The sequence below is a fragment of the Natrix helvetica genome (assembly GCF_964273705.1).
Source record: "Natrix helvetica genome assembly, chromosome: 1".
Lineage (NCBI taxonomy): Eukaryota > Metazoa > Chordata > Lepidosauria > Squamata > Natricidae > Natrix > Natrix helvetica.
The window spans coordinates 293890235-293910539 of record NC_138548.1 but is presented as its reverse complement, the minus strand read 5'-3'; the positions used below and the strand labels follow the sequence as shown (position 1 = coordinate 293910539).

The following is a 20305-nucleotide window of genomic DNA, read 5'->3' as shown; positions in this document are numbered from 1 at the left end:
GAGTAGCCCTTTCCAAAAACCCTCATGGCCAGCATTAAATGCGGGTTTAAATCTCCCTCCAGTAAGCAGGGAGGGCGTGGCTTTTTGCAGACCTCCGGCCTATCGCACAGTAGGAAGAAAAAAAGGAGGTGGATCTTCGGCCCGGTGATTGGCTGGGCGAAGAGTCAGAAATATGGGCGTTATCTCCGGAACGCAGCGCGGACAATAACACACGTGTATGAAAACCCCGCCTACCCAACCCCGCCATCCAATCAGCCGCGCGCGCCACCGTCGACGTAAGGCCGTCGGTTTGCCAATGAAAAAGCTGTTGACTCCGAGACGGAGGCTCTTCTCTCTCGAGCGTTCGAGGGTTGGTCGGTCGAAAGAAAGAGGTGATCGCGATTGGCCAGCGCAGCGGCGATAAATTTTAATTTCTGAAGTGCTGTGGAATTTTCAGCTCGCCTTATTTTTGGGAGCGGGGGGAGGCTGAGAGCGAGGAAGGGGTTTCACAAGAAGGGAGGAGGGCAGAAGGGGTGCTGTACTTCCCGAGGTCCTTTGCCGTTGTCTGCCATGGCTCTGCTGGGCTGGGCTGGGCTGATGGAAGGAAGTCCGAATCCAAACCATCAGGGAGGGTTTCCTCGCGTTGTCCGCAGCTGATCTTTTTCTCTTGCTCCCCCCCCCCTCTGCGAACGAGGGAACAAACCTTAGTTTGCTTTGGAAGGCGGAGTATTCTAGCCTGTGATGCTGATTATCCAAAATTCCGTCTGGAAAAATTCAAAGCTCTCCTTTCCCTTTAAGAAAGGCAGCCAATCATTCTTTCTCAGCCCAACTTATTATCTTGCAGAGTTGATATTGTGTGTGTGTGGGGGGGGGGAATAGGCGGGTGCGGTATTCGGTATGTTTGCTGCGATCAATTATTTAAAAAGTAATGTAGGCGAGACTTTTTAAAAAATAAAACTGGATACATTTTTTTTAGCCTGATTGTTACTAGCTTCCTTGTTTGCTATCTCCCTAGTCCAGGGGCAGCAATCTGTGGCTCTGGAGCCACATGTGGCTCTTTCATCCCTCTGCTGCTCCCTGTCACTCAAAATATGTGTCACAACCGGCAGTGTGGGACACCCGCTGGCATGCAGTTTATTGAGCTTTTTGACCCCTGGTAGGTCCGCCATGGATAAATCCAAGAAAAGTTTCAGAAGAAAACAGAACGTCTAATTCAACTACATATGCTAGTTTTGTGCCCACTCAGGAAATAGTCAAGCACCAGAAGGGTTTTGTGGTTCCCCGTGTTTTCTTTTCCGTGGGAAATGGGTCCAAATGGCTCTGAGTGTTTAAGGTTGCAGACCCCTCTCCTAGTCTAATCTTTCAGCTTGCTGCTGCATATTTCAATTTTTAGGTACCTGATTGCCAGCTCTTAAATTGTGATTATTATAATAAAGAGACAGGCTTGTAAAAAAAAAGGATACTGCTGTTTTAAGTGGTGATCAGTAATGCTGCCTGAAAATTATCCCCTTTTAGAAGTTATTATTTGTTCCTTTTAGGTTTCAGCCTAACTACAGGATGGTGCTAAATATGATCCAGGATGTCAAGATATCTCTGCTGTTTACTCCAGAACCTCCTCTCACTCCTGTGTTGAATCTCACTTGGGATTTCCAAAACCGTAGCACTTTAGCAGGGTAATTCCCCCCCCCCACCTCTTTGATACAATAATGTGGGGTGAAGTATTTTCTCTTTTTCCAAAGGCATCGCACAGAATTAGCTGGGAAGCTAATCTGAAATTTTAATTCTTTTTAAACAATCGTAGTTTCAAACAATAGGGAGTACTGTATGCCCAAGAACTATGGCAGTCCACTTATAAAAGTTCCTAAATCCATGGTTAAGCAATACAGGAATGTTTTAGGAAAAATTAAACATAGCTGAAACATGAATAAGTGGTCTCTAGGTCTTCACCAGACATAAGTAGATATCACAACTGTGCCTATTGGGTCACTATATTTACTTTATAGTTTAGATAACATACCAACTTTGAAAATGAGTAGACTGAGTTTGGTAGTTAGATGAGGAGGAGGTTTATGAACTACCAGTAATGCATTCTGTATATAATCTTGGTTGTTAAGCAAATCCAAGAGCGTTTAGATGGTCAGAGAGGGTGATTTTTCATGGATCCTCTGCTTGACCAGCAGTAAATAGAGTAATAAATTGCAGCTTTGAATTATAGGGGAAGAGGGAGATTTTTAAAAATTCAATTTTGGGGTTCTGTCTCTTTACATCTGATATGGAGGCCTTAAGCTTTAGTCTATTGTATTGTGTACAGACAAATTAGCCATTTTCTGACTTCTTTATATTGGCTTCAATAACACTTGACTAAGTTGGCTTTGATCCAATCTTAAGTAGCATCTTAGGCTAGATGTTATCGTCCAGGGATATATTAAAATGGGATTATATTTTCAAATATAATCAGTTGATGTATGAGACTGTTTAGGGGTGTTCATCTGAATAGAATAGATGTTTCAATGGTGTAATACTAATTTCTATGAATTTCAATGGTGCATTGCTAGCGTGTGCGGATATGTGTATCTACCTGCCTGTTCACAATTTGTAGGGATGCACCAAGACGTTGCTTAGACCTGTCCAATCTCAGCAGCGGAGAAGAAGAAATTGCATTCACCTTCAGCCAGCCCCCAGGAGCACTGGAGATTGGTAATAATTGCTGCCTACTCTAGAGTTTTGGTTCTGCTAGTAGTAAGCAGTTTGATCACTATGCATGTAGTCCTCAATTTATAACAGTTTGTTTAGTGACTGTTCAAAGTCACAATGGGACTGAAAAAAGTAACATGGCCATTTTTCACACTTACAACTCTTGCAAACATTCCCATGGTAATGAGATAAAGATGTGATTCATATTTATGACAGTTGTAGTATTCCAGAGTCATGTGATCCTGTTTTGCGACCTTCTGACGAACAAAGTCAATGGGGAAGCCAGATTCACTTAACAACCGCATTGCTAACAATTGCAGTGATTCACTTAACAACTGTGATAAGAAATGCCATACAATGGGGCAAATTCACTTAACAAATGTCTCACTTAGCGATGTAAATTTTGGGTTCAATTGTGGTAATTTGAGGACTACCTGTACTTATAAAAGTAAGTTTTGTTGACAAATAATTTCATCTATTATATCACATGTGTCAAACTCATGGCATCACATTGCCATCACGTGACATATAGTGAGGTTTTTCCCCTTTGTAGAGCTGGGGATGGTGTGTCCTGCGCATGACACATCTGGCCTGCGAGCCACCAGTTTAACACTATTATATAAACTGTAATATTTTAATCAGTTTAGGCAATTATTAGGCTATGAGAAATTCTGTATTAAATTGATTTTAGTAAACTTAAATCCAAGTATCTGTATTATTTATTTTATTTAATATATTTGTTTCCCAAGGTATTATATTGATATGTTTATAAATCATAACAAACCCAAGCAATAAACCCAAGCCAAATATTTATGTAAATTTCACGCAGTATTCCAGGTTTACAAAAAGTATAGAGCTGCTTGCCTGCAGTTTTATAGAGCTATGTGGTTTCCTATGTGATAGGCTTATATTTATGGTTTGGGGGACTCTAGCAGTATCTTAAACAACTGAATATATTTTGCAAGCCTATATTCCATATTGATTGGACTTCTTTAGCTGAACCAAAATAATTAATTTTGAGATATGAAAGATGACTTAATCAGTTCACTCCGATTTAGATTACTTAAGTGTACTACTTAATAGAATAACTATTCCTAGGTTTTCAGCCTTCTATTTTCTCACTTTTATGACTTGCAGATAAAAATAACTTAACAGAATTCCAGGATCAGCTGTAAGTTCTACCTACTGATTTTGTAGTTTACCATATTAGCTTATTTTCATTTGGGTTTAATTGATCTGCTCTCAGCACTGAAAATTCTTTTGTAGCACTTCTATTAACTCAGCTGTGGCTAATTCAGCACTGATGGATGCATTAAATAAGTTTGTGCATCATGCTTAGTGATGGACTCATGGGCAAGAGCCCATTTGCTCCTTTCTCAGTGGTGTGGCTAAACAACTACCTGTGGGGCTGGGCTGAATAACGTGAATCCTTTTTTTTTCAGTTGGGAAAGCTGCTTTTTTTTAGCAACTGTAGACAGCTGTAAGAACTCATGCAATATGATTGATAGATGGGAAGAGCAAAACTGTTTATCCTGTGGGACATTAAAAAAAATTAAATAGGCCAAGTAGGTATGTTTCGCCTACCAAAGAGTCTTTACATCTATTTCTATTTTTCTTTTAACTTTGTTTACAACCCCCAGTACCGAAATGGCAAGATTTTTACTTGGTATTTTTTGTTTGTATACTGTAAAGAAATATGGGTGGCAAATGGGAGCAGGAAGTCTCTGGAAGCGAAACTCTGCATTTCCACAATTAACCCCGTAAGCCTGGCCAAATCTGTACACTCAAAATTTCTAATTTTACCTTCAAAACTCCACTAGGATTTGGCCAACTGGCAAAGCCATGTCTCTAGGCCCTTAGGAAAAGATGGAAGAGTTGAAGTCAATGGGGGGAGGGGGGTGTTCCAGAGGGCAGGAGCAACAGCAGAGAAGACCCTCTTTCTGGACCCCGCCAGCTACAATAATGGGCTGACGCAGCATGCGTCCTCTCCCGGCACAAGTAGTACAGGCCAATCCCAGTGGGGGTGAGATGTCCCTCACGTATCTTGGACCAATGCCACAAAGAGCTTTAAAGGTGATCAACACCTTGAATTGCACCTGGAAGCAGACTGGTAACCAATGCAGCTCATAGAGCAGTGGTATTATAAGGACCATTGCCCCCCCCCCCGCCAATTACCCACGTTGCTGCACTTAGCACTAACTGCAGCTTCCAAAGGCTCTCCAAGGGTAGTCCCATGCAGAGCGCATTACAATAGTCCGCCCATGAGATAAATAGGGGTTGGGTGCAGGCAATCCTGGTCCAGGAAAGGCCGCAACTGGCGCACAGCACAAAGTTACTTTTACTTAGCATATGGGGCAAACCAAGCCAACTGTTGATTTATTCAATAAACTATTGAATAGTTAAACCAAACATAACATATCCCAATATGTGACTAAGGTATCCATTGTTAATCGATGCACAGGATTAGATTGGGGAATATGCTGAATTTTTATTCAGTTCATACTAAGGATCTCTGACTAGCTCCCTTTTTCTCTCAGCAGAGACTCAAGGAAGCAGTGTGTGCAGTTGCTCCAGGTATTTCTTTTCTGCTATGATGGAGTTTAGTTACCTTATTAAAGGCTTTGAGGTAAATCTGAGAACCAGGAGCACCAATTGTTGATGCTCTATGTCTCATATCAGTATATAAATCAATATACATACAGTACGTACCAACTAGAACTTCACAGTGCCATTCATTCCCCTTGATATTTTAGCCTGAGGTATTGTGCAGGTAACACCAACTTACCTCCAGCAAATTAGCGGGAAAATTCATTGTCCTTCGATGAACAAGATAAATGTGAGTATCTACTGATTCTCTTGGCGGTGTTTTTGCCTTCTGCACATGCGCAGAGCAATGTTTTTGTACTGTGCATGCGCGCGTCGCGTCCCTGAACAAACCGGCAGTATCGGCAGCTGGAACCCACCCTGACCTGTATACAGTAAATATTTGCATGTTTGAAAACCGGTGAATTTCACCTGTAATTGGTTTTCTTTCCAGAAAGCAGAGGATTTCGTGGACTCTTGAGATGAAATCTCTTGGCAGCCCAATAGATGTTTCAGGAGTCCCAGAAGCCTTGGATAGCTTTTCTGATGAGCTCTGTTCCAGTAAAAGGGAAGAAACAGAGTTGAGAAGGATGAGTTAAAAGTCACTTTGTGGGCAGTTGTATTCATTTTAAAAAAAAAATCAGAGAAAGCAAGTATAGCTTGCCCAGCATGAATAGCAGTAATGGCAAGTAATAGCAGTGTTAGGTCTCCTCTGCTGCAATACTGGATGGAGAGCCTTTGGTAAGAGCTATCTGAGTGATCTTTGGGGAAATTGGAAGTAGGAGCTTGTACTCCATTATACTGAAACATTTTCAAACATTAGAAAAAAATGGCTAGGCATCTCATTCAAAGGGTAAGTTTAAATACAGTATTCCAAGACACTACAGGTAGTCCTGTATATATATAACCATTATATATACAATTATAACAGTGACCATTTGAAGTTCCAATAGCACTGAAGGCACATATGACCATTTTTCACACAACCGTTGCAGCATCCCTGTGGACCTATGGTCAAAATCCAGAGGCTTCGCAACCGACTCATATGTCAACTTGTAAAGCGTTTCCATGACTACTAGGAAAAGGGAGGAGAATTCCATTTATACCTTTGGCCAGAGTCAGGTCTCATATTCCTACAGTTGGCATGTGAAATGCGCATGTTCATAGGCTGCCGCAGCACCTTGTTGGTGGATGTGATTTATGACACAGACAGAAGGAAAGGGATACAGGGGTAAAGTTCAAACGCAATTAAGCGGAAATCAGTTTTGGCTCCACAGAAGAACATACCAAAATGTTGATCCTAATAAATGAATGGATTTCTTTTGAACTTTGCCTCGAAGCTCATAAATTAATTAGGTCATCTTTTGGAAATTTCACATCATATTTATGACGGTTGCAGTGTCCCGAAGTTGTGACCTTTTGATGAGCAAAGTCAATGGCGCAGCCAAATTCACATAACAGCCATGTTATTAACTTAACTGCAGTGATTCACTTAACTGTGGCAAGAAAGGTCATAAATTGGGGCAAAATTCACTTTAAGCAAAATAACTTTGCAAAATAAATGTTGGGCTCAATTGTAGTCATAAGTCGAGGACTGCCAGCATAAATATCTAGTGCTCAAGATTGGTCATTGCATTTTTGATGATAATTGTCACAGTGGTGGTGGGAAATTTATGTATTAGTTTTATCCTGAGGAGAAGATTTAGTCTTGACTTGGGACTGATCTCTTAAAACCTAGATATAATTCAGTTTATTTTTTGCAAACTGGCTAAATTTCTACGAATTCATTCACATCCCCAGAGAGCATACTAGAATATGAAAAAGTTCATTCCTTCTGGGATTTCAATAATAAGTTCCTTTAGATTTTCTACTCTAGTAATTTCAGTCACAACCTGCAATATATCTCAGAATGTTGAACACTGTTGGCAGAGATTCTTTAAACCACTTCTATTTGTCTTCTGCCGGATAAAAATGTACACCCCTAAGTAGAGTTTGCTCCAAAGCCCAATAGAATTTCTTATACTGCCTGCCACTCATTCGTCATGAGTTCTAGAACTGAATCACCTCAGAAATACCTCCCTATCTGTAACACTGTATCTATACCTTTCTAAATGAACACAACTGAGCTCCAGATTTCTGTTGCTAAGCACAACATTTGTTAAGTAAATTTGTCCTCATTTTGTGACCTTTCTTGCCACCATTGTTAAGAGAATCACTGCAGTTGTTAAGTTAGTAACACGGTTGTTAAGTGAATCTGGCTTCCCCGCTGACTTGGCTTGTCAGAGGGTCACAAAAAGTAACCACGTGGCCCTGAGGACCTTGCAACCATTGTAAATATGAGTTAGTTGCCAAGCCCTGAGTTTTGATTGTGTACTCACGTGAATTCTGCAGGGGTTGTAAGTGTGAAAAACGATCGTAAATCCCTTTTTTCATTGCCACTGGACTCCAAATGGTCACTTAATGAACTGTTATAATTTGAGGGCTACCTTTACTAAAATGTAGTCATTCTTATTTTTGTTTTTGTTTCACCCACAAAACCATCCTTTCTTTCCTTGTGCATTTCCTCATAACTTTGACCTCTGTGGGATGTGAAAATGATCCAGGTTGGGAATCACCCGGGAAGGGAGAGGGGAACGACAGTCATGTAGAGTAGGAAATTGCCCCTCAAATGCTGACAGAATTAAAGAAAGGGTTGTATTTTTGTTAATAGAAGTGGTTCTTCCTTTGCCGCTCTTCTGGCTCTGTATAACGAAACAATTGTCGGGTTCAGCATACATTAGCCAGACGAAAAAGAGGGCTGAGAATATTTTTTAAGGTGAGCTTCCCCAGTTGAAATCCTGTTAAAGCTGTAAGTGCCTAATGTTCTCTTTTCACCTGACAATTCTATTTTTTTTTAATGCTCTGTTTTCTCTTGTGATTCCTCCATAGATGTCCCTTTCTGGGCACCACTCTAACATGGCTGCCTTGTTGTCTGGACCACTCCGTGCTCAGGACCTCAATATCAGTGAGGTATACAGCAATTTAGTTAACTCGGGCTCTTGCCTTGTAACCAGTAGTAAGTAACGTCTTGTCTTCCAAATGATCCAGTCTGGAAACAGCAGCATTTAAAGGCTCAAATGTTTAACATGTTTAGGGCTGGGCCATTAAAACAGTTTGTGGGCTGATTTGCAGGGCTGTTGCAAAACTGAGGCTGTCAGACTCATCTGAGAGAGCTAGCAATAGTTATATGGAAGTACAGTTGATAGAAAAATCTATCAATCAGTCCATCCCTCTTAATGAGACTGATGAAGTGAAATGTAGGGTACTTCCTTCCTGATATCTTGATCTCTGTGTTTGTTTGACACATTTAGCAGGTCTCCATGAACAAGAGCTGCCTCTTCCGATCTCCATCTCTGTCAGCAAAACTAAACAGACCTGCATCAAAGAGGACAGTGAAAAGCTATAATGATGAAACTCCAGCTAAGGTGACATGGAAGTGAAGCCCGATCCAAGGAGGGCCAGAAGGGGTAAGAAACAACAGTTGGTCCTCATATCCAGGACCTTTCCCCTAAATTCTTGGGTTTTGATATCAAGGCTAGAATAATCAACTATGTCAAGAAGAATAGTGAGGGAAGCACATGTATTTTTCTCTCCGCATTCTGTAATAAATAGAATATCTGTTTATTACAGCGTTGTGTTACACATTTGATAGGGCTAACTCTTTTACTGTTATATTCAAACAACTGGCATTTAAGACATGATGCATTGGATTCAACTATAATCCATAGGCCTGCTATCCCTGTATTTACTTTAGCTAATTAGACTCAGACGATGTTCATACTTTGTTATTTCAAGCTTTCTCATGCACAGAAGACCGATCCTCGCAGTCATTTGTCTTGCATAGGTACTGATGGATTGCCTGCTTGTTTATAGGTTATGCTTTTGAAGAAAACAACCTCCCTGTCTGACATCGAGATCGTCAGAGCCCTTGATCAAGACCACGGCTTCAGGCAGTTAATTGGTGACTTCTCTAGCGTAGTGTGCCTTCTTGCTTCTCTGATTCTTTTTTTGGGGGGGGTGGGGGGATAGGGAGAAGAATGCTGACTTTGTCCATGTCATGCTATCCCAAACCTCCCCTCCTAACAACTGAACAAATGCTGAAACAGTTTTCTGTATTGTTCAGCACTGACAAAAAGTTCATTAGTGTGGGAAATTTGAGTATGTGTTGGCAGGCAAGACCTACCGTGATCTGGTAGGTAACAGATCAGAAGAGTTGTTTGTCATGTCCTACAGTTGGGTGATTTTCCAGTTAACAATTGTATGATATTTTTTTTTTTACAAATATATCGAATTAATGCGTGAACAGTGTGGTACCTGGGCGTCATACATTCTAATGCAAGTAAAACTGATAAAAGTTCATCATACTTATTACATTCAATCAACTAATGTTTTTCTAGTAATAATAATAATACACATTTATATTAGGTTGCAATCTATCGTTATTCAATTATTCCATGTTTTCTCTTGTTATTCCTTTTATTATATAAAAATGTATACACTAATAAAAATAAAAATAAAAACTTCATAAAAAAAAAGAATTGTACGAGTAGCAGTTCATAGTAGCATAAAGATGCCTACTTCACTTTTGGAAATTCAGATAAGCATGATTCTAATGCACCAAGCTCAAATGAAAGATCCCTTCTGTAACGGTGTGATGTGAGACTCATCTGTGGTTGGCCATTCTCACAGATTACCAGAGGGCTCTGAAATGGACACTAAATCAACCTGAAATATTCTTGTAACTTTTGAGCATGTTTTATGGTAGATTCTGCCCTCTGTGGTTCCATTTCTTAGGGAAGAGTTTATGTGATCCCCTCTTTTGATTCTCAAACAATTCTTAAGGCTAATACTACTATTTTGTAGTCAGTGTGATGCCCAGCATAAGATACCTGGCAGAATGCCATTAATAGATTTATATTTTGAATCTTTTTAGTACCCAACTAAAAGTGCACATTATTTTTTCCCAGATCCATGAATATTAAATTAATGTTCTTAAAATATCTAGAGCTCATTTTTGCAAAGAAGCATTAGAATAACGATAGAAAATAGAATCTGTGATGTTGTTATCAGCTACTACATGATCCTGCATTCAGTTTAAAACAACAGTAACAAGAGCAAAATAGTGAAAAGTCGTTGCAAACAAATTCTAACTCTGCCTAGATGAGCTTGCCTGCTCAGTAAAATAGAGCATCACTTATATTAAATTTGAGCAAAGCAAATATCTCTGATACCAATACATAAATAGTCATCCAGATATAGAAGTTGAACTGGTACAATAATAAGCAGAAACTTAAGTTATGGACAAAAAACCCCATTTACATACTAAGTTTGTTTCTTCAAACTTATTTGTAATAAATGCACTCCATGTTGCTTTTAAAAAATTTTTTGTCACATCCTACTATTGCCATTTTGTGATCCTGATTACTTGAATAATATGGATACTGTAATTTATTGTGGTGGTGTTATTACAGTGCATCCTTGAGCAACTTGCAATAATCCCCACCATGATACTAGTCACAGTAAACAATCTTTATTTGGCTTTGAAAAATTAGGCAAACCAGGAAAACCCCACTATTCAGCAAACTCCCACAAGGGAGGATACCAAATGTTTATTAATATCACATATGTAAGAACAAAGAAAATACGCAAGAACAAAGTGGGAGGTTGGAAAGGGATAGTAAATGGATTTTCAGATCAAAACTTTTCAGGCAATAATTTTCAACAGAAATAGCTCAGAAAAAACAATCTTCATATATGGCCAAAACAATTATACTGTTTTCAAAACATGTAGGAAGTTTTGAATAGGAAACCATAATGCATATTTATTATTACTTCTTAATATACATGTAGGTGAAATGTTTTCAAATTTACTTCAGGGCATTTTCTCCTGAATCCAGTGCATCTTGTTTCCTAGCAATTGGATTCAGGATTATTTTGCTGATGTTAAGATTCATCTAGCTGAGGCTTGAAAAAGCTAGAGGATCTTTTGAATTGTAGAAATTTTAAACATGAAATGTGATTGTGTTTCTCTAGGTCTATGCATTGCCAACAGTCACAGGAAGGCATTCAGATCTGAGATATATCACTGCAGAAACTGTGAGCAAACATGCCTGCTTTAAAGTGTTCATATGTCTGACTTTCTCTTTCCTTTTGACTTTGCAAATATGCTTTCATGGGTTAGCTGAATTCTAGCTGTATCTCCTTTTCATTTAGGATCACTTGGTTCTGTAAAAGTTTCAGAAGATAGCTAAGGGGGTCTTGCTGTAGTATCTAATCAAGCAAGCTTCTCTGCCCTCAACATTCTTCTGTAGAGTATCTAAGAGTTCAGCTACACCATAGTCTCCATGTTTATTCAACTCTCCAGCCAAAATGCTTGGGATAGCATTTATTCTTTGCCTTCATAATAACTCTGTGAGCTAAGTAAAACTTAAGAGATGACGATTACATCAGTGTGGGTGCCATTCTTCTCCTTTTACAGATGGTAGCACTGCTCCACAATCAATTTCAAAGCCTTATAGAGAAGTTCTACATTATTGACTGCCGCTATCCCTATGAATATCATGGGGGTCACTTCAAGGTGAGGGATTCATATTCTGGATGAATTGTGTCCTGCAAAGGAACTTATATGTGTAGCATGCTTGAGGGATGGGGTCTGATAGCCTTCAGTTATGGTCTGGTGGCCTTCAGTTATATTGAAGTAGAAAATCCCCAGCCATCCCTACCTAGCATGGTCTGTGGCCTACTTATAGCAGAGCCCACTGTTGTTTTTTTCTTTTTGCAGGGGGCCTTGAATATTCACAGACAAGTTGACTTATATGAACTTTTCCTGAGGAAGCCTCTGCTTCCATCATCACCTCAGAAGCGCCTCTTCCTTGTATTCCATTGTGAATTTTCTTCTGAAAGGGGTCCCAAGATGTGAGTGTGGATCACAGAGGGCTGTGGAAGTGGAGGGGACTTTTTGGAAAAGGGGAACAGGCGTTTTTTGAAGTCCCTGGACAGGCAGGATAACCAGTTGCCTTGCTGTGAAGGTGTAATTACCTGAGAGAGGAAGACCGAGCCATGAATGGATATCCTGCCCTGCACTACCCTGAGCTTTATGTCCTCCAAGGTGGCTACAAGGAGTTCTTTCTAGAAAACAAGGTAACAATGAGACAAAGACTATTGTTATATATTGTAGAAATGCACTTCATCTGTCAGATGCTGATGATTCCAACAATAGCAAAAATCCTATCTTCTTTCAGTATTACATATCTTTTTACCTAGATGGATTTTAAACTAAGAAACATTAATAAAGAACCCTTCAACAATATGGTAACAAAAATGAAAATCTAGTACAGAAGCAGTTAAGAATTAGATATTATTTGTATAAAAATTCAGCCAGTTTAATATAACGCTTTTAACACTTTTAAATTAGCACCAGGCAAATTTCTGGATATTCCACTTCAGGTAAGGTCCTAATGTCTATTCACTTTACTTCTGGAAAAGATACATCATAGAAAGGTTTCTATCACTTATTTTAACATTTAGATTTCTACCTAGTCCTATCTATTTTGATTCAAGCTACAGAGTGCTATAGAGATTTAAACTGCACTTTGAAATGAGTCAAGTTCTTTTAAAATGAGAAAAATATTCTGTTTGACAAAAGATGCGGTATTTTGTATAAACGGAAGTCTACAAGTTGTCTTCAGAGGCAGCTCTATGGACCATACATGCCTTGGCCTAATCCACAACTCTGCATTTCCCAGAGTGGTGCTATAGGCAGATTGTTGGGCAAAGTTTTACTTGTTGCTGTCCCTTTTGGGATTATGTTCAAACTTAGCCTCAGTTAAGAAGATATTACTTGGAAAAGTATGTGGCAATCTTATGTGTAAAAAATCTTTAAGAACAGAAAAATATTGCATCTTATAATGTATCAGAAAAAAAGAATGCAGTTATAAAACAACTGAATATCCTTTTCATACGCACTATGACAGGTAAAAATGCTGGACTAGAAAGTAGAGACCCAGGTTCCTATTCCCAAAGCCATGAAGCCTATAGAACAGCGATGGCAAACCTTTTTTGGCTCAGGTGCCATAACTGGGGGGAGCACAGGGGGGTCGTGTGTGAGCATGCTGCACCCATAATGCAATGCCTCCCCCATTTTTACATGCTTTTTTCGCCCTCCCCAGGCTCCAGAGGCTTTATAGGAGCCTGGGGAGGGCGAAAACAGCCTCCTCCGCCCCCCTGGACGCCCTCGGGAGGCTTCAGCGACCATCAGGAGGCTTCCCTGATGCCTTCGGAGCACTCAAAATGACCCTCCGAGAAAACTGGAAGTGACTTCCGGTTTGCTCGGAGGATCGTTTTAAGTGCTCTGAAGGCTTCAGGGACCGTCAGGAGTATTCCCTGAAGCCTCCGGAGTGCTCAAAACGACCCTCCGAGCAAACCGAAAGTCTGTTCCCAAACTTCCGGTTTCCCCGTAGGGCCGGTTTTTTGCGCTCCGGAGGCTTCACAGAAGCTCATGAAGCCTCCGGAGGGCCTGAGTGGGGGGTGGGGGAGGCTCTTTTCACACTCCCCAGGCTCCTATAAAGCTTCTGGAGCCTGGGGAGGGCGAAAAATGGCTTTTAAAAAGGGTGAACTCAGCTGGCCAGCGTGCGCATGCCGCTGGCTAGCTAACAGGGCAGCTCCTCGCGTGCCATGACAAATGGCTCCCCGTGCCACCTGTGGCACGCATGCCATAGGTTCGCCATCACTGCTATAGAGTGTATCCTGGCAAATCGCATGCTTTCGAATTTATCCACACACGGTAGTTGATGCAGGATATAGAAAAAGAAATTAAAGTGGGTGGAACTATGTACCCATCGTGAGACGCTTTGAGAAATCGAAAGAAGGAAGATTTCACACTATACTTATGTTTGGTTTGGAACATCTAGATCCAGATTTGGGAAGGAATGACATCTAGGAATGACACTGGAATTTTATTTTTGCGCTCTGTAAGGCATCCAGAGTCACAATATAGTGGAACAGATTATAAATTTGATAGATAACTAAATAAAAGGAAAAGTAATATGCCTAGTAAGATAGGAGCTTTCCCCCTTATCCCTTTCTTATCTTTTTAAAAACATTTAATGGAAATAAATTATGAGATTTTACTTGTTTTCCCCTATAAATCAAAGAGCCATAATATACCGATTCTCTTTTTTAGAAGTTGCATGTTGTTATTTTTGTGACTAATAGTTGTTGTGATTAACTAAATTGTAGGCTTTAAATTATGGGAAAACATGTCTTCCTTGATCTCCTTTTCTGATAGGAGCTATGTGAGCCACAGAGTTACTGTCCCATGGATCATCAAGGCAGAAATGGTCAAGTTCCATGTTAAAAGCAAAACCTGGGCAGGGGAACGGAGGCGCAGAGATCACATTGTCTCATGAAGCTATGAGTTCAGGGTCAGTAGCCAGGAGGGGACGGCCTCCAAGAGAGTTCCTTGGCCGAAGGAAAAGCTGCAGCATCTGTAAAATGTGCTGAAAGACTAAGAAAGTGTGCTTGCCAGGACCAAGCAGCCCTGGCAGTGGTTACAATGAGGAGAGCTCCGAAATGCAGAGACCCCTAGTTTGTGGCCAAGTGCGGACATTCCTAATGGAACACCCTCAATAGAAGTGGCAATGGTCACCGTGAGAAGCCATGCCTAGAATCTCTCCTAAATCAGCAGGCTGAGCTGCCCTGTAATCCAGACTTTAAGCTAGTTTTCAGAGGGAGGCTTAATTCCTTTTAAATATTAGTTTAAGTTTTTGACCAGTGAGCACCTTATTTTAATGGAAGAACAAACTCTTATGGAAGATGATCAAACGTTGTTGAACCGTGTATCCAGCCTTGTATGCGTATGTAAATGATAGCCTGTAGTAGCTGAAAAATTAAGCACTCACATGGAATGGTACCATCCAGGTGAGAAGAAAAAGCATGAGGGAGTCATTTCATACTTGTTTTCTTTTAAGGGGGGTATCTTCTTCCTCTTCTGAATATCTTAGCGATGAGTGATTTGGTATAGGAAAGTATAATAAGCTACTATGGCCCATACCTTCAGATCTTGTAAATTTATCATTCCAGGTGAATCCCTTCTTATTGGCAATTGTGAAAAAAAAATGTTTTTAATGATAGCATACACGAGCAATTGTAATTCTGAACAAAAATAAAACTACTTATTCAAACTTGTCCTAAGTTAATATTTCTTCAGACAATAAAGGTGACTGGGTAACTCTCAAATAAGTACCTTCACAATATTGTAAAACTGTAGAGGTTTGTTGTCATTACCATGGTGGCTTTCCTCATATTTCTCCCCTCATCCCTTCAAGACAACGTAATGAGGTAGATTAGATTGAGTGTCTCTTGGACACAAGTGCTATCACCATTAAATCCCACTAACCTGTTCCTGGACTTACATGGAAAGAAGAGTTGAACAGGTAGTCCTCGACTTACCACCACAATTGAGCCCAAAATTTATGTTGCTAAGTGAAAAATTTGTTATGTGAGTTTTGCCCCATTTGACGAGCTTTCTTGCCACATTTGTTACCGTACTTTTCGGAGTATAAGACGCACCTTTTTTCCTCAAAAAAAATAGGCTGAAATCTGTGTGCATCTTATACATCGAATACAGCATTTTTTTGCCTCCCGAAGCCCTGCCCCTTCACCAAAATGTCTGTGCATATCCTTATGGAGGCTTTCAGAGAGCTCCTGGGGGCTGGGGAGGGCAGAAATGAGCAAAGAATGGGCCGTTTTTTGCCCCCCCCAGCCCCCAGCAGCACTCTATAAGCCTCCATAAGGATATGCATGCAATTTTTTTGACAAAAAATGGCCCATTTTTTGCTCGTTTTTGCCCCCCCACCCCACCCCCAGGAGCACTTTGCAAGCCCCCCCCCCCCCCCCCCGGCTAGTCATGCCTTTTTTTGGGAAAAAAAACCAGGCCTGTTTTTGTGAAAAATGGGCTGTTTTGGGGAGGTTTGCAGAGTGCAAAAACTTTTTTTTTCCCTTTTGGAAAGCTCTTTAACTGATTGATGAGAATTACATTGATCAAGTTCCTTAATTAGGAAATTTCAGGCTTACGGTTTTTTTTTCCTGAATCATGGTATCTTACATTGGAAAGTAGAGGTGATAACTACTTATCTTCGCTAATTCTTTGCTAAAGGAAAATGTTTCCAGCAGATGGCGCAACTGCCACACTCAGGACAGGAAAGAAAGTGGCTTCTGGCAGTGCTAAGGAGCAGCCTGCCCTGGAGGATGGTGAAGCTGACAGAAACACCAGGATCAAGTGATGAGGCCTTCTGCATTTCAAACATGGATCTCAGAACTCACCAAAATTAAATGCTCGTCTGTCCCAGCAGCAGGAGTTCTCCCAGCTTTCCCCAGCCTTTGCTGACTAAGCACAAGGTCCCCATCACCACCATTGCATTATGGTTTTTATACTAAGCAAAGGGGCAATTTTGCAGTCTTCTGGCTTTATCTTACAGTTTTCTGCAAAGGGAGGGAAGGAATTGGTTGAGTGACAATGTGTCAGTTCTCCCAGGCAAAACCAGACAGGAAACATGACTAGATGAGCTGAATCTACATTATTGTAGGGTTACATTAATAGAATCTTGCAAGTTTGAAAGAACAAACTTCCTGACTTCCATTTTACTGTTTGCTCCATTAGGGCAAGTGCTTTCTTAGTTTTCTTTCTCTGACTGTTAAGCAACTGTGGCCTCCTGCCCCTCTTGACTGATTATTTCCTGAGCAGCATCTTTTCTCCCCTTTCCTCAAAAGTGTTACCCATGCAGTCTGTCACACAATGTTACTGTTCCAGTTTGATAGGCTGCCCAATTCATGGAGAGGATCATCATTGCAAGCGATGGGGCCAACGCAGCATCTGAGGGTTTAGGGAATGAGGCCAGTGGTAGAGTGGAAGGGCCCATTTATTCCTTTCCCTGTACTATCCTAATTTAAATCAGAACCAGGAGCTTCCAGGTGGAGTAAATGGTGAACTAACATATCTCTGAGAAACAGGGACAACTCTGAGATGGAGATTGGGGACAGCCAGTGAGCCCAGACCTGCAAAATTTCTCTGGATAAGGAGAAGCCAGAGATTGCCCAACTGTGCTCACAAGGAAAACTGCAGGATCTGGAAGGAACCTGCAAAAGTTGTGGAAAAAAATATTAAACTCGGAGAGTCATGCAGAACCTGTGTTAAGGACACAGAGTTTGCCCAAACTCAACAGAGCTGAATTTCAATACATAAACTATAGGCATGGGGAATGTCTTTTGATTCATCAGTGTAACAATCCACAGAGCAATGCATTAAAAAATCGTCTTAATAGCTTTAAAAAAGTGTTGGAGGGAGAGGCACAGCAAGGCTGGCAAAGAAGCCATTGAATCCTCAGAGCAAGACCTCATCATAAAGAAGGGAAGCTGGACCTCTGTGGCTTAATTCCTCTTGGAACGTGGTGGAGGCGGATGCTAGTTGAACACCCAAATACTCCATCTGTCACCTCCCTAGCAGCATAAAGTTGGAGGGGGTCATTTAGGCTCCTGAGTCCAATCACTCCCACTCCCATTTGCAGGCTTTCGGTTTCCTACTTGCTATAGATAACATTCCTGTTCAATGTTGGTAAGTCTTGTGGTTCTAGAAATGGACTTGGGAGTTTTTTTTATCCTCTGACATTTTGGCAGACTTTTTGGGAAGCTGGCATCTGGGTTTCTAATCTTCCATAGACACATAGATAAAAATCCAATAGATAACAATCAGACGCTACAAGTGGGATTGCCAAGTGATTTTCCTGTGTCCTGGCTTGATCTCTTGCAACAATACTGTATGTAGAGTGAAAAATAAAAAAAGTTATTCAAGACTAAACTGAAGGCAGAGAATATTAGAAAATGGAGATAATAAATCAAGGAGTAGAATTGAAACAAATGCACAAATGTTGCGGTAAACATGTTGTGGTAAATTAGTTTCTCAGTCTCCTAGGCTAGAAACCTCATAAATTTTGAATGGAATTTGAAGTTAGGAAAGTTGAATTTCACTTAATGGCATTTAAAGACTAGATGGACAAGAGAGGGGTTTTGTAGATGACTCATAAGCTGCCCTTTGACACCCAAAGTCCAAATAAATAGAAGAAACAATATAAGGATTGTTTTCTCCTCTTCCACTCGACTACAATATGGACATTACTTGGAAGCTTCTTTTATCTGCTGAATTCTCATGACATTCCCTTGCCCATAAAGTTAAAGGAGTGTTTTCCCCATTCAGGAGCCAACAAGCTGCTTTCAGTTTTACTGTGGGGACAATCAATCTGGTGTGTGTGTGTGTGTGTGTGTGTGTGTGTGTTTCTTCAGGCCATTGTTTATTCCTGGAAACAGTCTGGACAAGCCTCTGCAGTTTTCTTGCCAAGATTTCAGAAATATTTTCTTCTTCCTTCTTCCTAGAGCTGGGGTAGAGTGACGGGCTTAAAGTCTCCCAAGTCTCTTCATACCTAAGACAAGACTAGAACTCATGGTTTCTTGGGTTCTAGCCTTCACCACTACACGAAACTGGGTCTCTGATGTGCTTTTTGAGTCTTATATCAGTGGCCCTTTCAGGGGAACCACAGGGAGTAGGATATGTGTGGCACTTCCCAGCCAGCCAAGAAAGATTCAACATGTCTTTGATGAAAACAATAGCATTTTGGAAGTATGTAAAGAAGGTTGTACAAAGAGCTTCTGAAAGAGAATATATATTTAAAAGAAAAAGTGATAAGATTTGGAATTAAACTGAAGTGAAGAGAAGCTGGGTATTTTAGAGATGAGTTTGATAATATGTCAAAGAGTAGAATTGTATACATGCAGGGAAAAACTATGAAAAGGCGGAACTGCAAAACAAATTAAAGAAAGAAAAAAAGGAAGGAAGGAAGGAAGGTAATGGGTTGTGGGGAGGGAGGAAGACCAAGAATGATGCTTAAAATGAATGATACATAAATTTCAAGAAAAAAAAAGCAATACAGGAATTTCCTTTTTCCTTCTTTATGCCTTTATTTTATTTTTATTTTTTGCTTGCTATTTCATTCTCCTTTTCTTCATACAGTATTATGTTGCTTATCATGAAAGGGAATAACATTAAAAATATACGTATGAATTTCTCCTTCAAAGCCATATTCGGATTTCCTGGGTCCTCCTGGAGAATATCCTGCTAGCCTTGCCCCTCAATTGCCCAGAACAATTTCAGAGTTCCAGGCAAGTGACCCCATTAGTTCCGTCCCCTATCAGGCTTCTCTCCAGCCAGCCAATGGGAGGGCTTAAAAATGACAGCCAATTAGTACCTTGCCCTTATTCATTCCTCACTAATGTTTCATAACTTTTCCTGTGGAATAAAAGGCTAAGTTTATAATTAATTAATTCACTCTCAAATTCCCAATCCCTCTGGGTACAGAACTGCAGGGACACAGGGGCAGGGGAACTGAACTTGGCTTAGCACTGAGTTCACACATGGGAAGGACCTTAATGTTAATGGTCCGGACTCTGGGGTAATGAGAAAATGTTGAAGCTGATTAAAGTGCATCATCATCCAGCTGTTGTACTCATGCAACACACTGCAAATAAGTTTCGTTTATTCAGTCAGGTTGTCAGGAAACAAAACTGATGGCAATTCTTCAAATGCTATATGCTATGATGAAAACTGGTTCCATATTCTTTAGTGTTCTCTCAAAAGGCCTATTTCTTTCTTTAAGTTTAGCTAAATGGACAGTCTCTAAATTTGGATATATTGTATGATCCAGTGCCATTCAGGGTAAACATATGTTAACCACAAATGGATTTCTTGAATAATGTTGTAAACAATATCCTTTAAATAGGAAAATAATTTTCTGATAGCTCTTCTATGTATACTCCACTAATTATAACAAAATGGATTTATTGGACTGTTAGAGGTTCAAAGGGTTGGATCTTTTGGTTTAAGACTATGGTATCTGAACAAAACTGTACTTTTCCCCTAATACATCTTGTTCTAAATTATTTTCACAGGTGGTATATGTATAAT

At 40.3% G+C, this 20305-nt stretch overlaps 1 protein-coding gene across 1 annotated transcript; it reads left to right on the top strand.

The window, feature by feature from the left end:
• Positions 1–258: 258 nt before the first annotated feature.
• CDC25C (cell division cycle 25C) lies at positions 259–15470 on the top strand. Its single transcript, XM_081936130.1, is given in 19 exon segments — positions 259–371; positions 1518–1652; positions 2579–2676; positions 3811–3844; positions 5214–5247; positions 5427–5444; positions 5447–5509; positions 5711–5734; positions 5736–5837; positions 8185–8265; positions 8607–8732; positions 8736–8762; positions 9169–9270; positions 11329–11391; positions 11774–11872; positions 12077–12210; positions 12324–12435; positions 14582–14619; positions 14621–15470. Coding segments are annotated over 18 exon segments (1353 nt in total). The 5' UTR covers positions 259–371; positions 1518–1536; the 3' UTR covers positions 14703–15470.
• The last annotated feature ends 4835 nt before the right edge of the window (positions 15471–20305 follow it).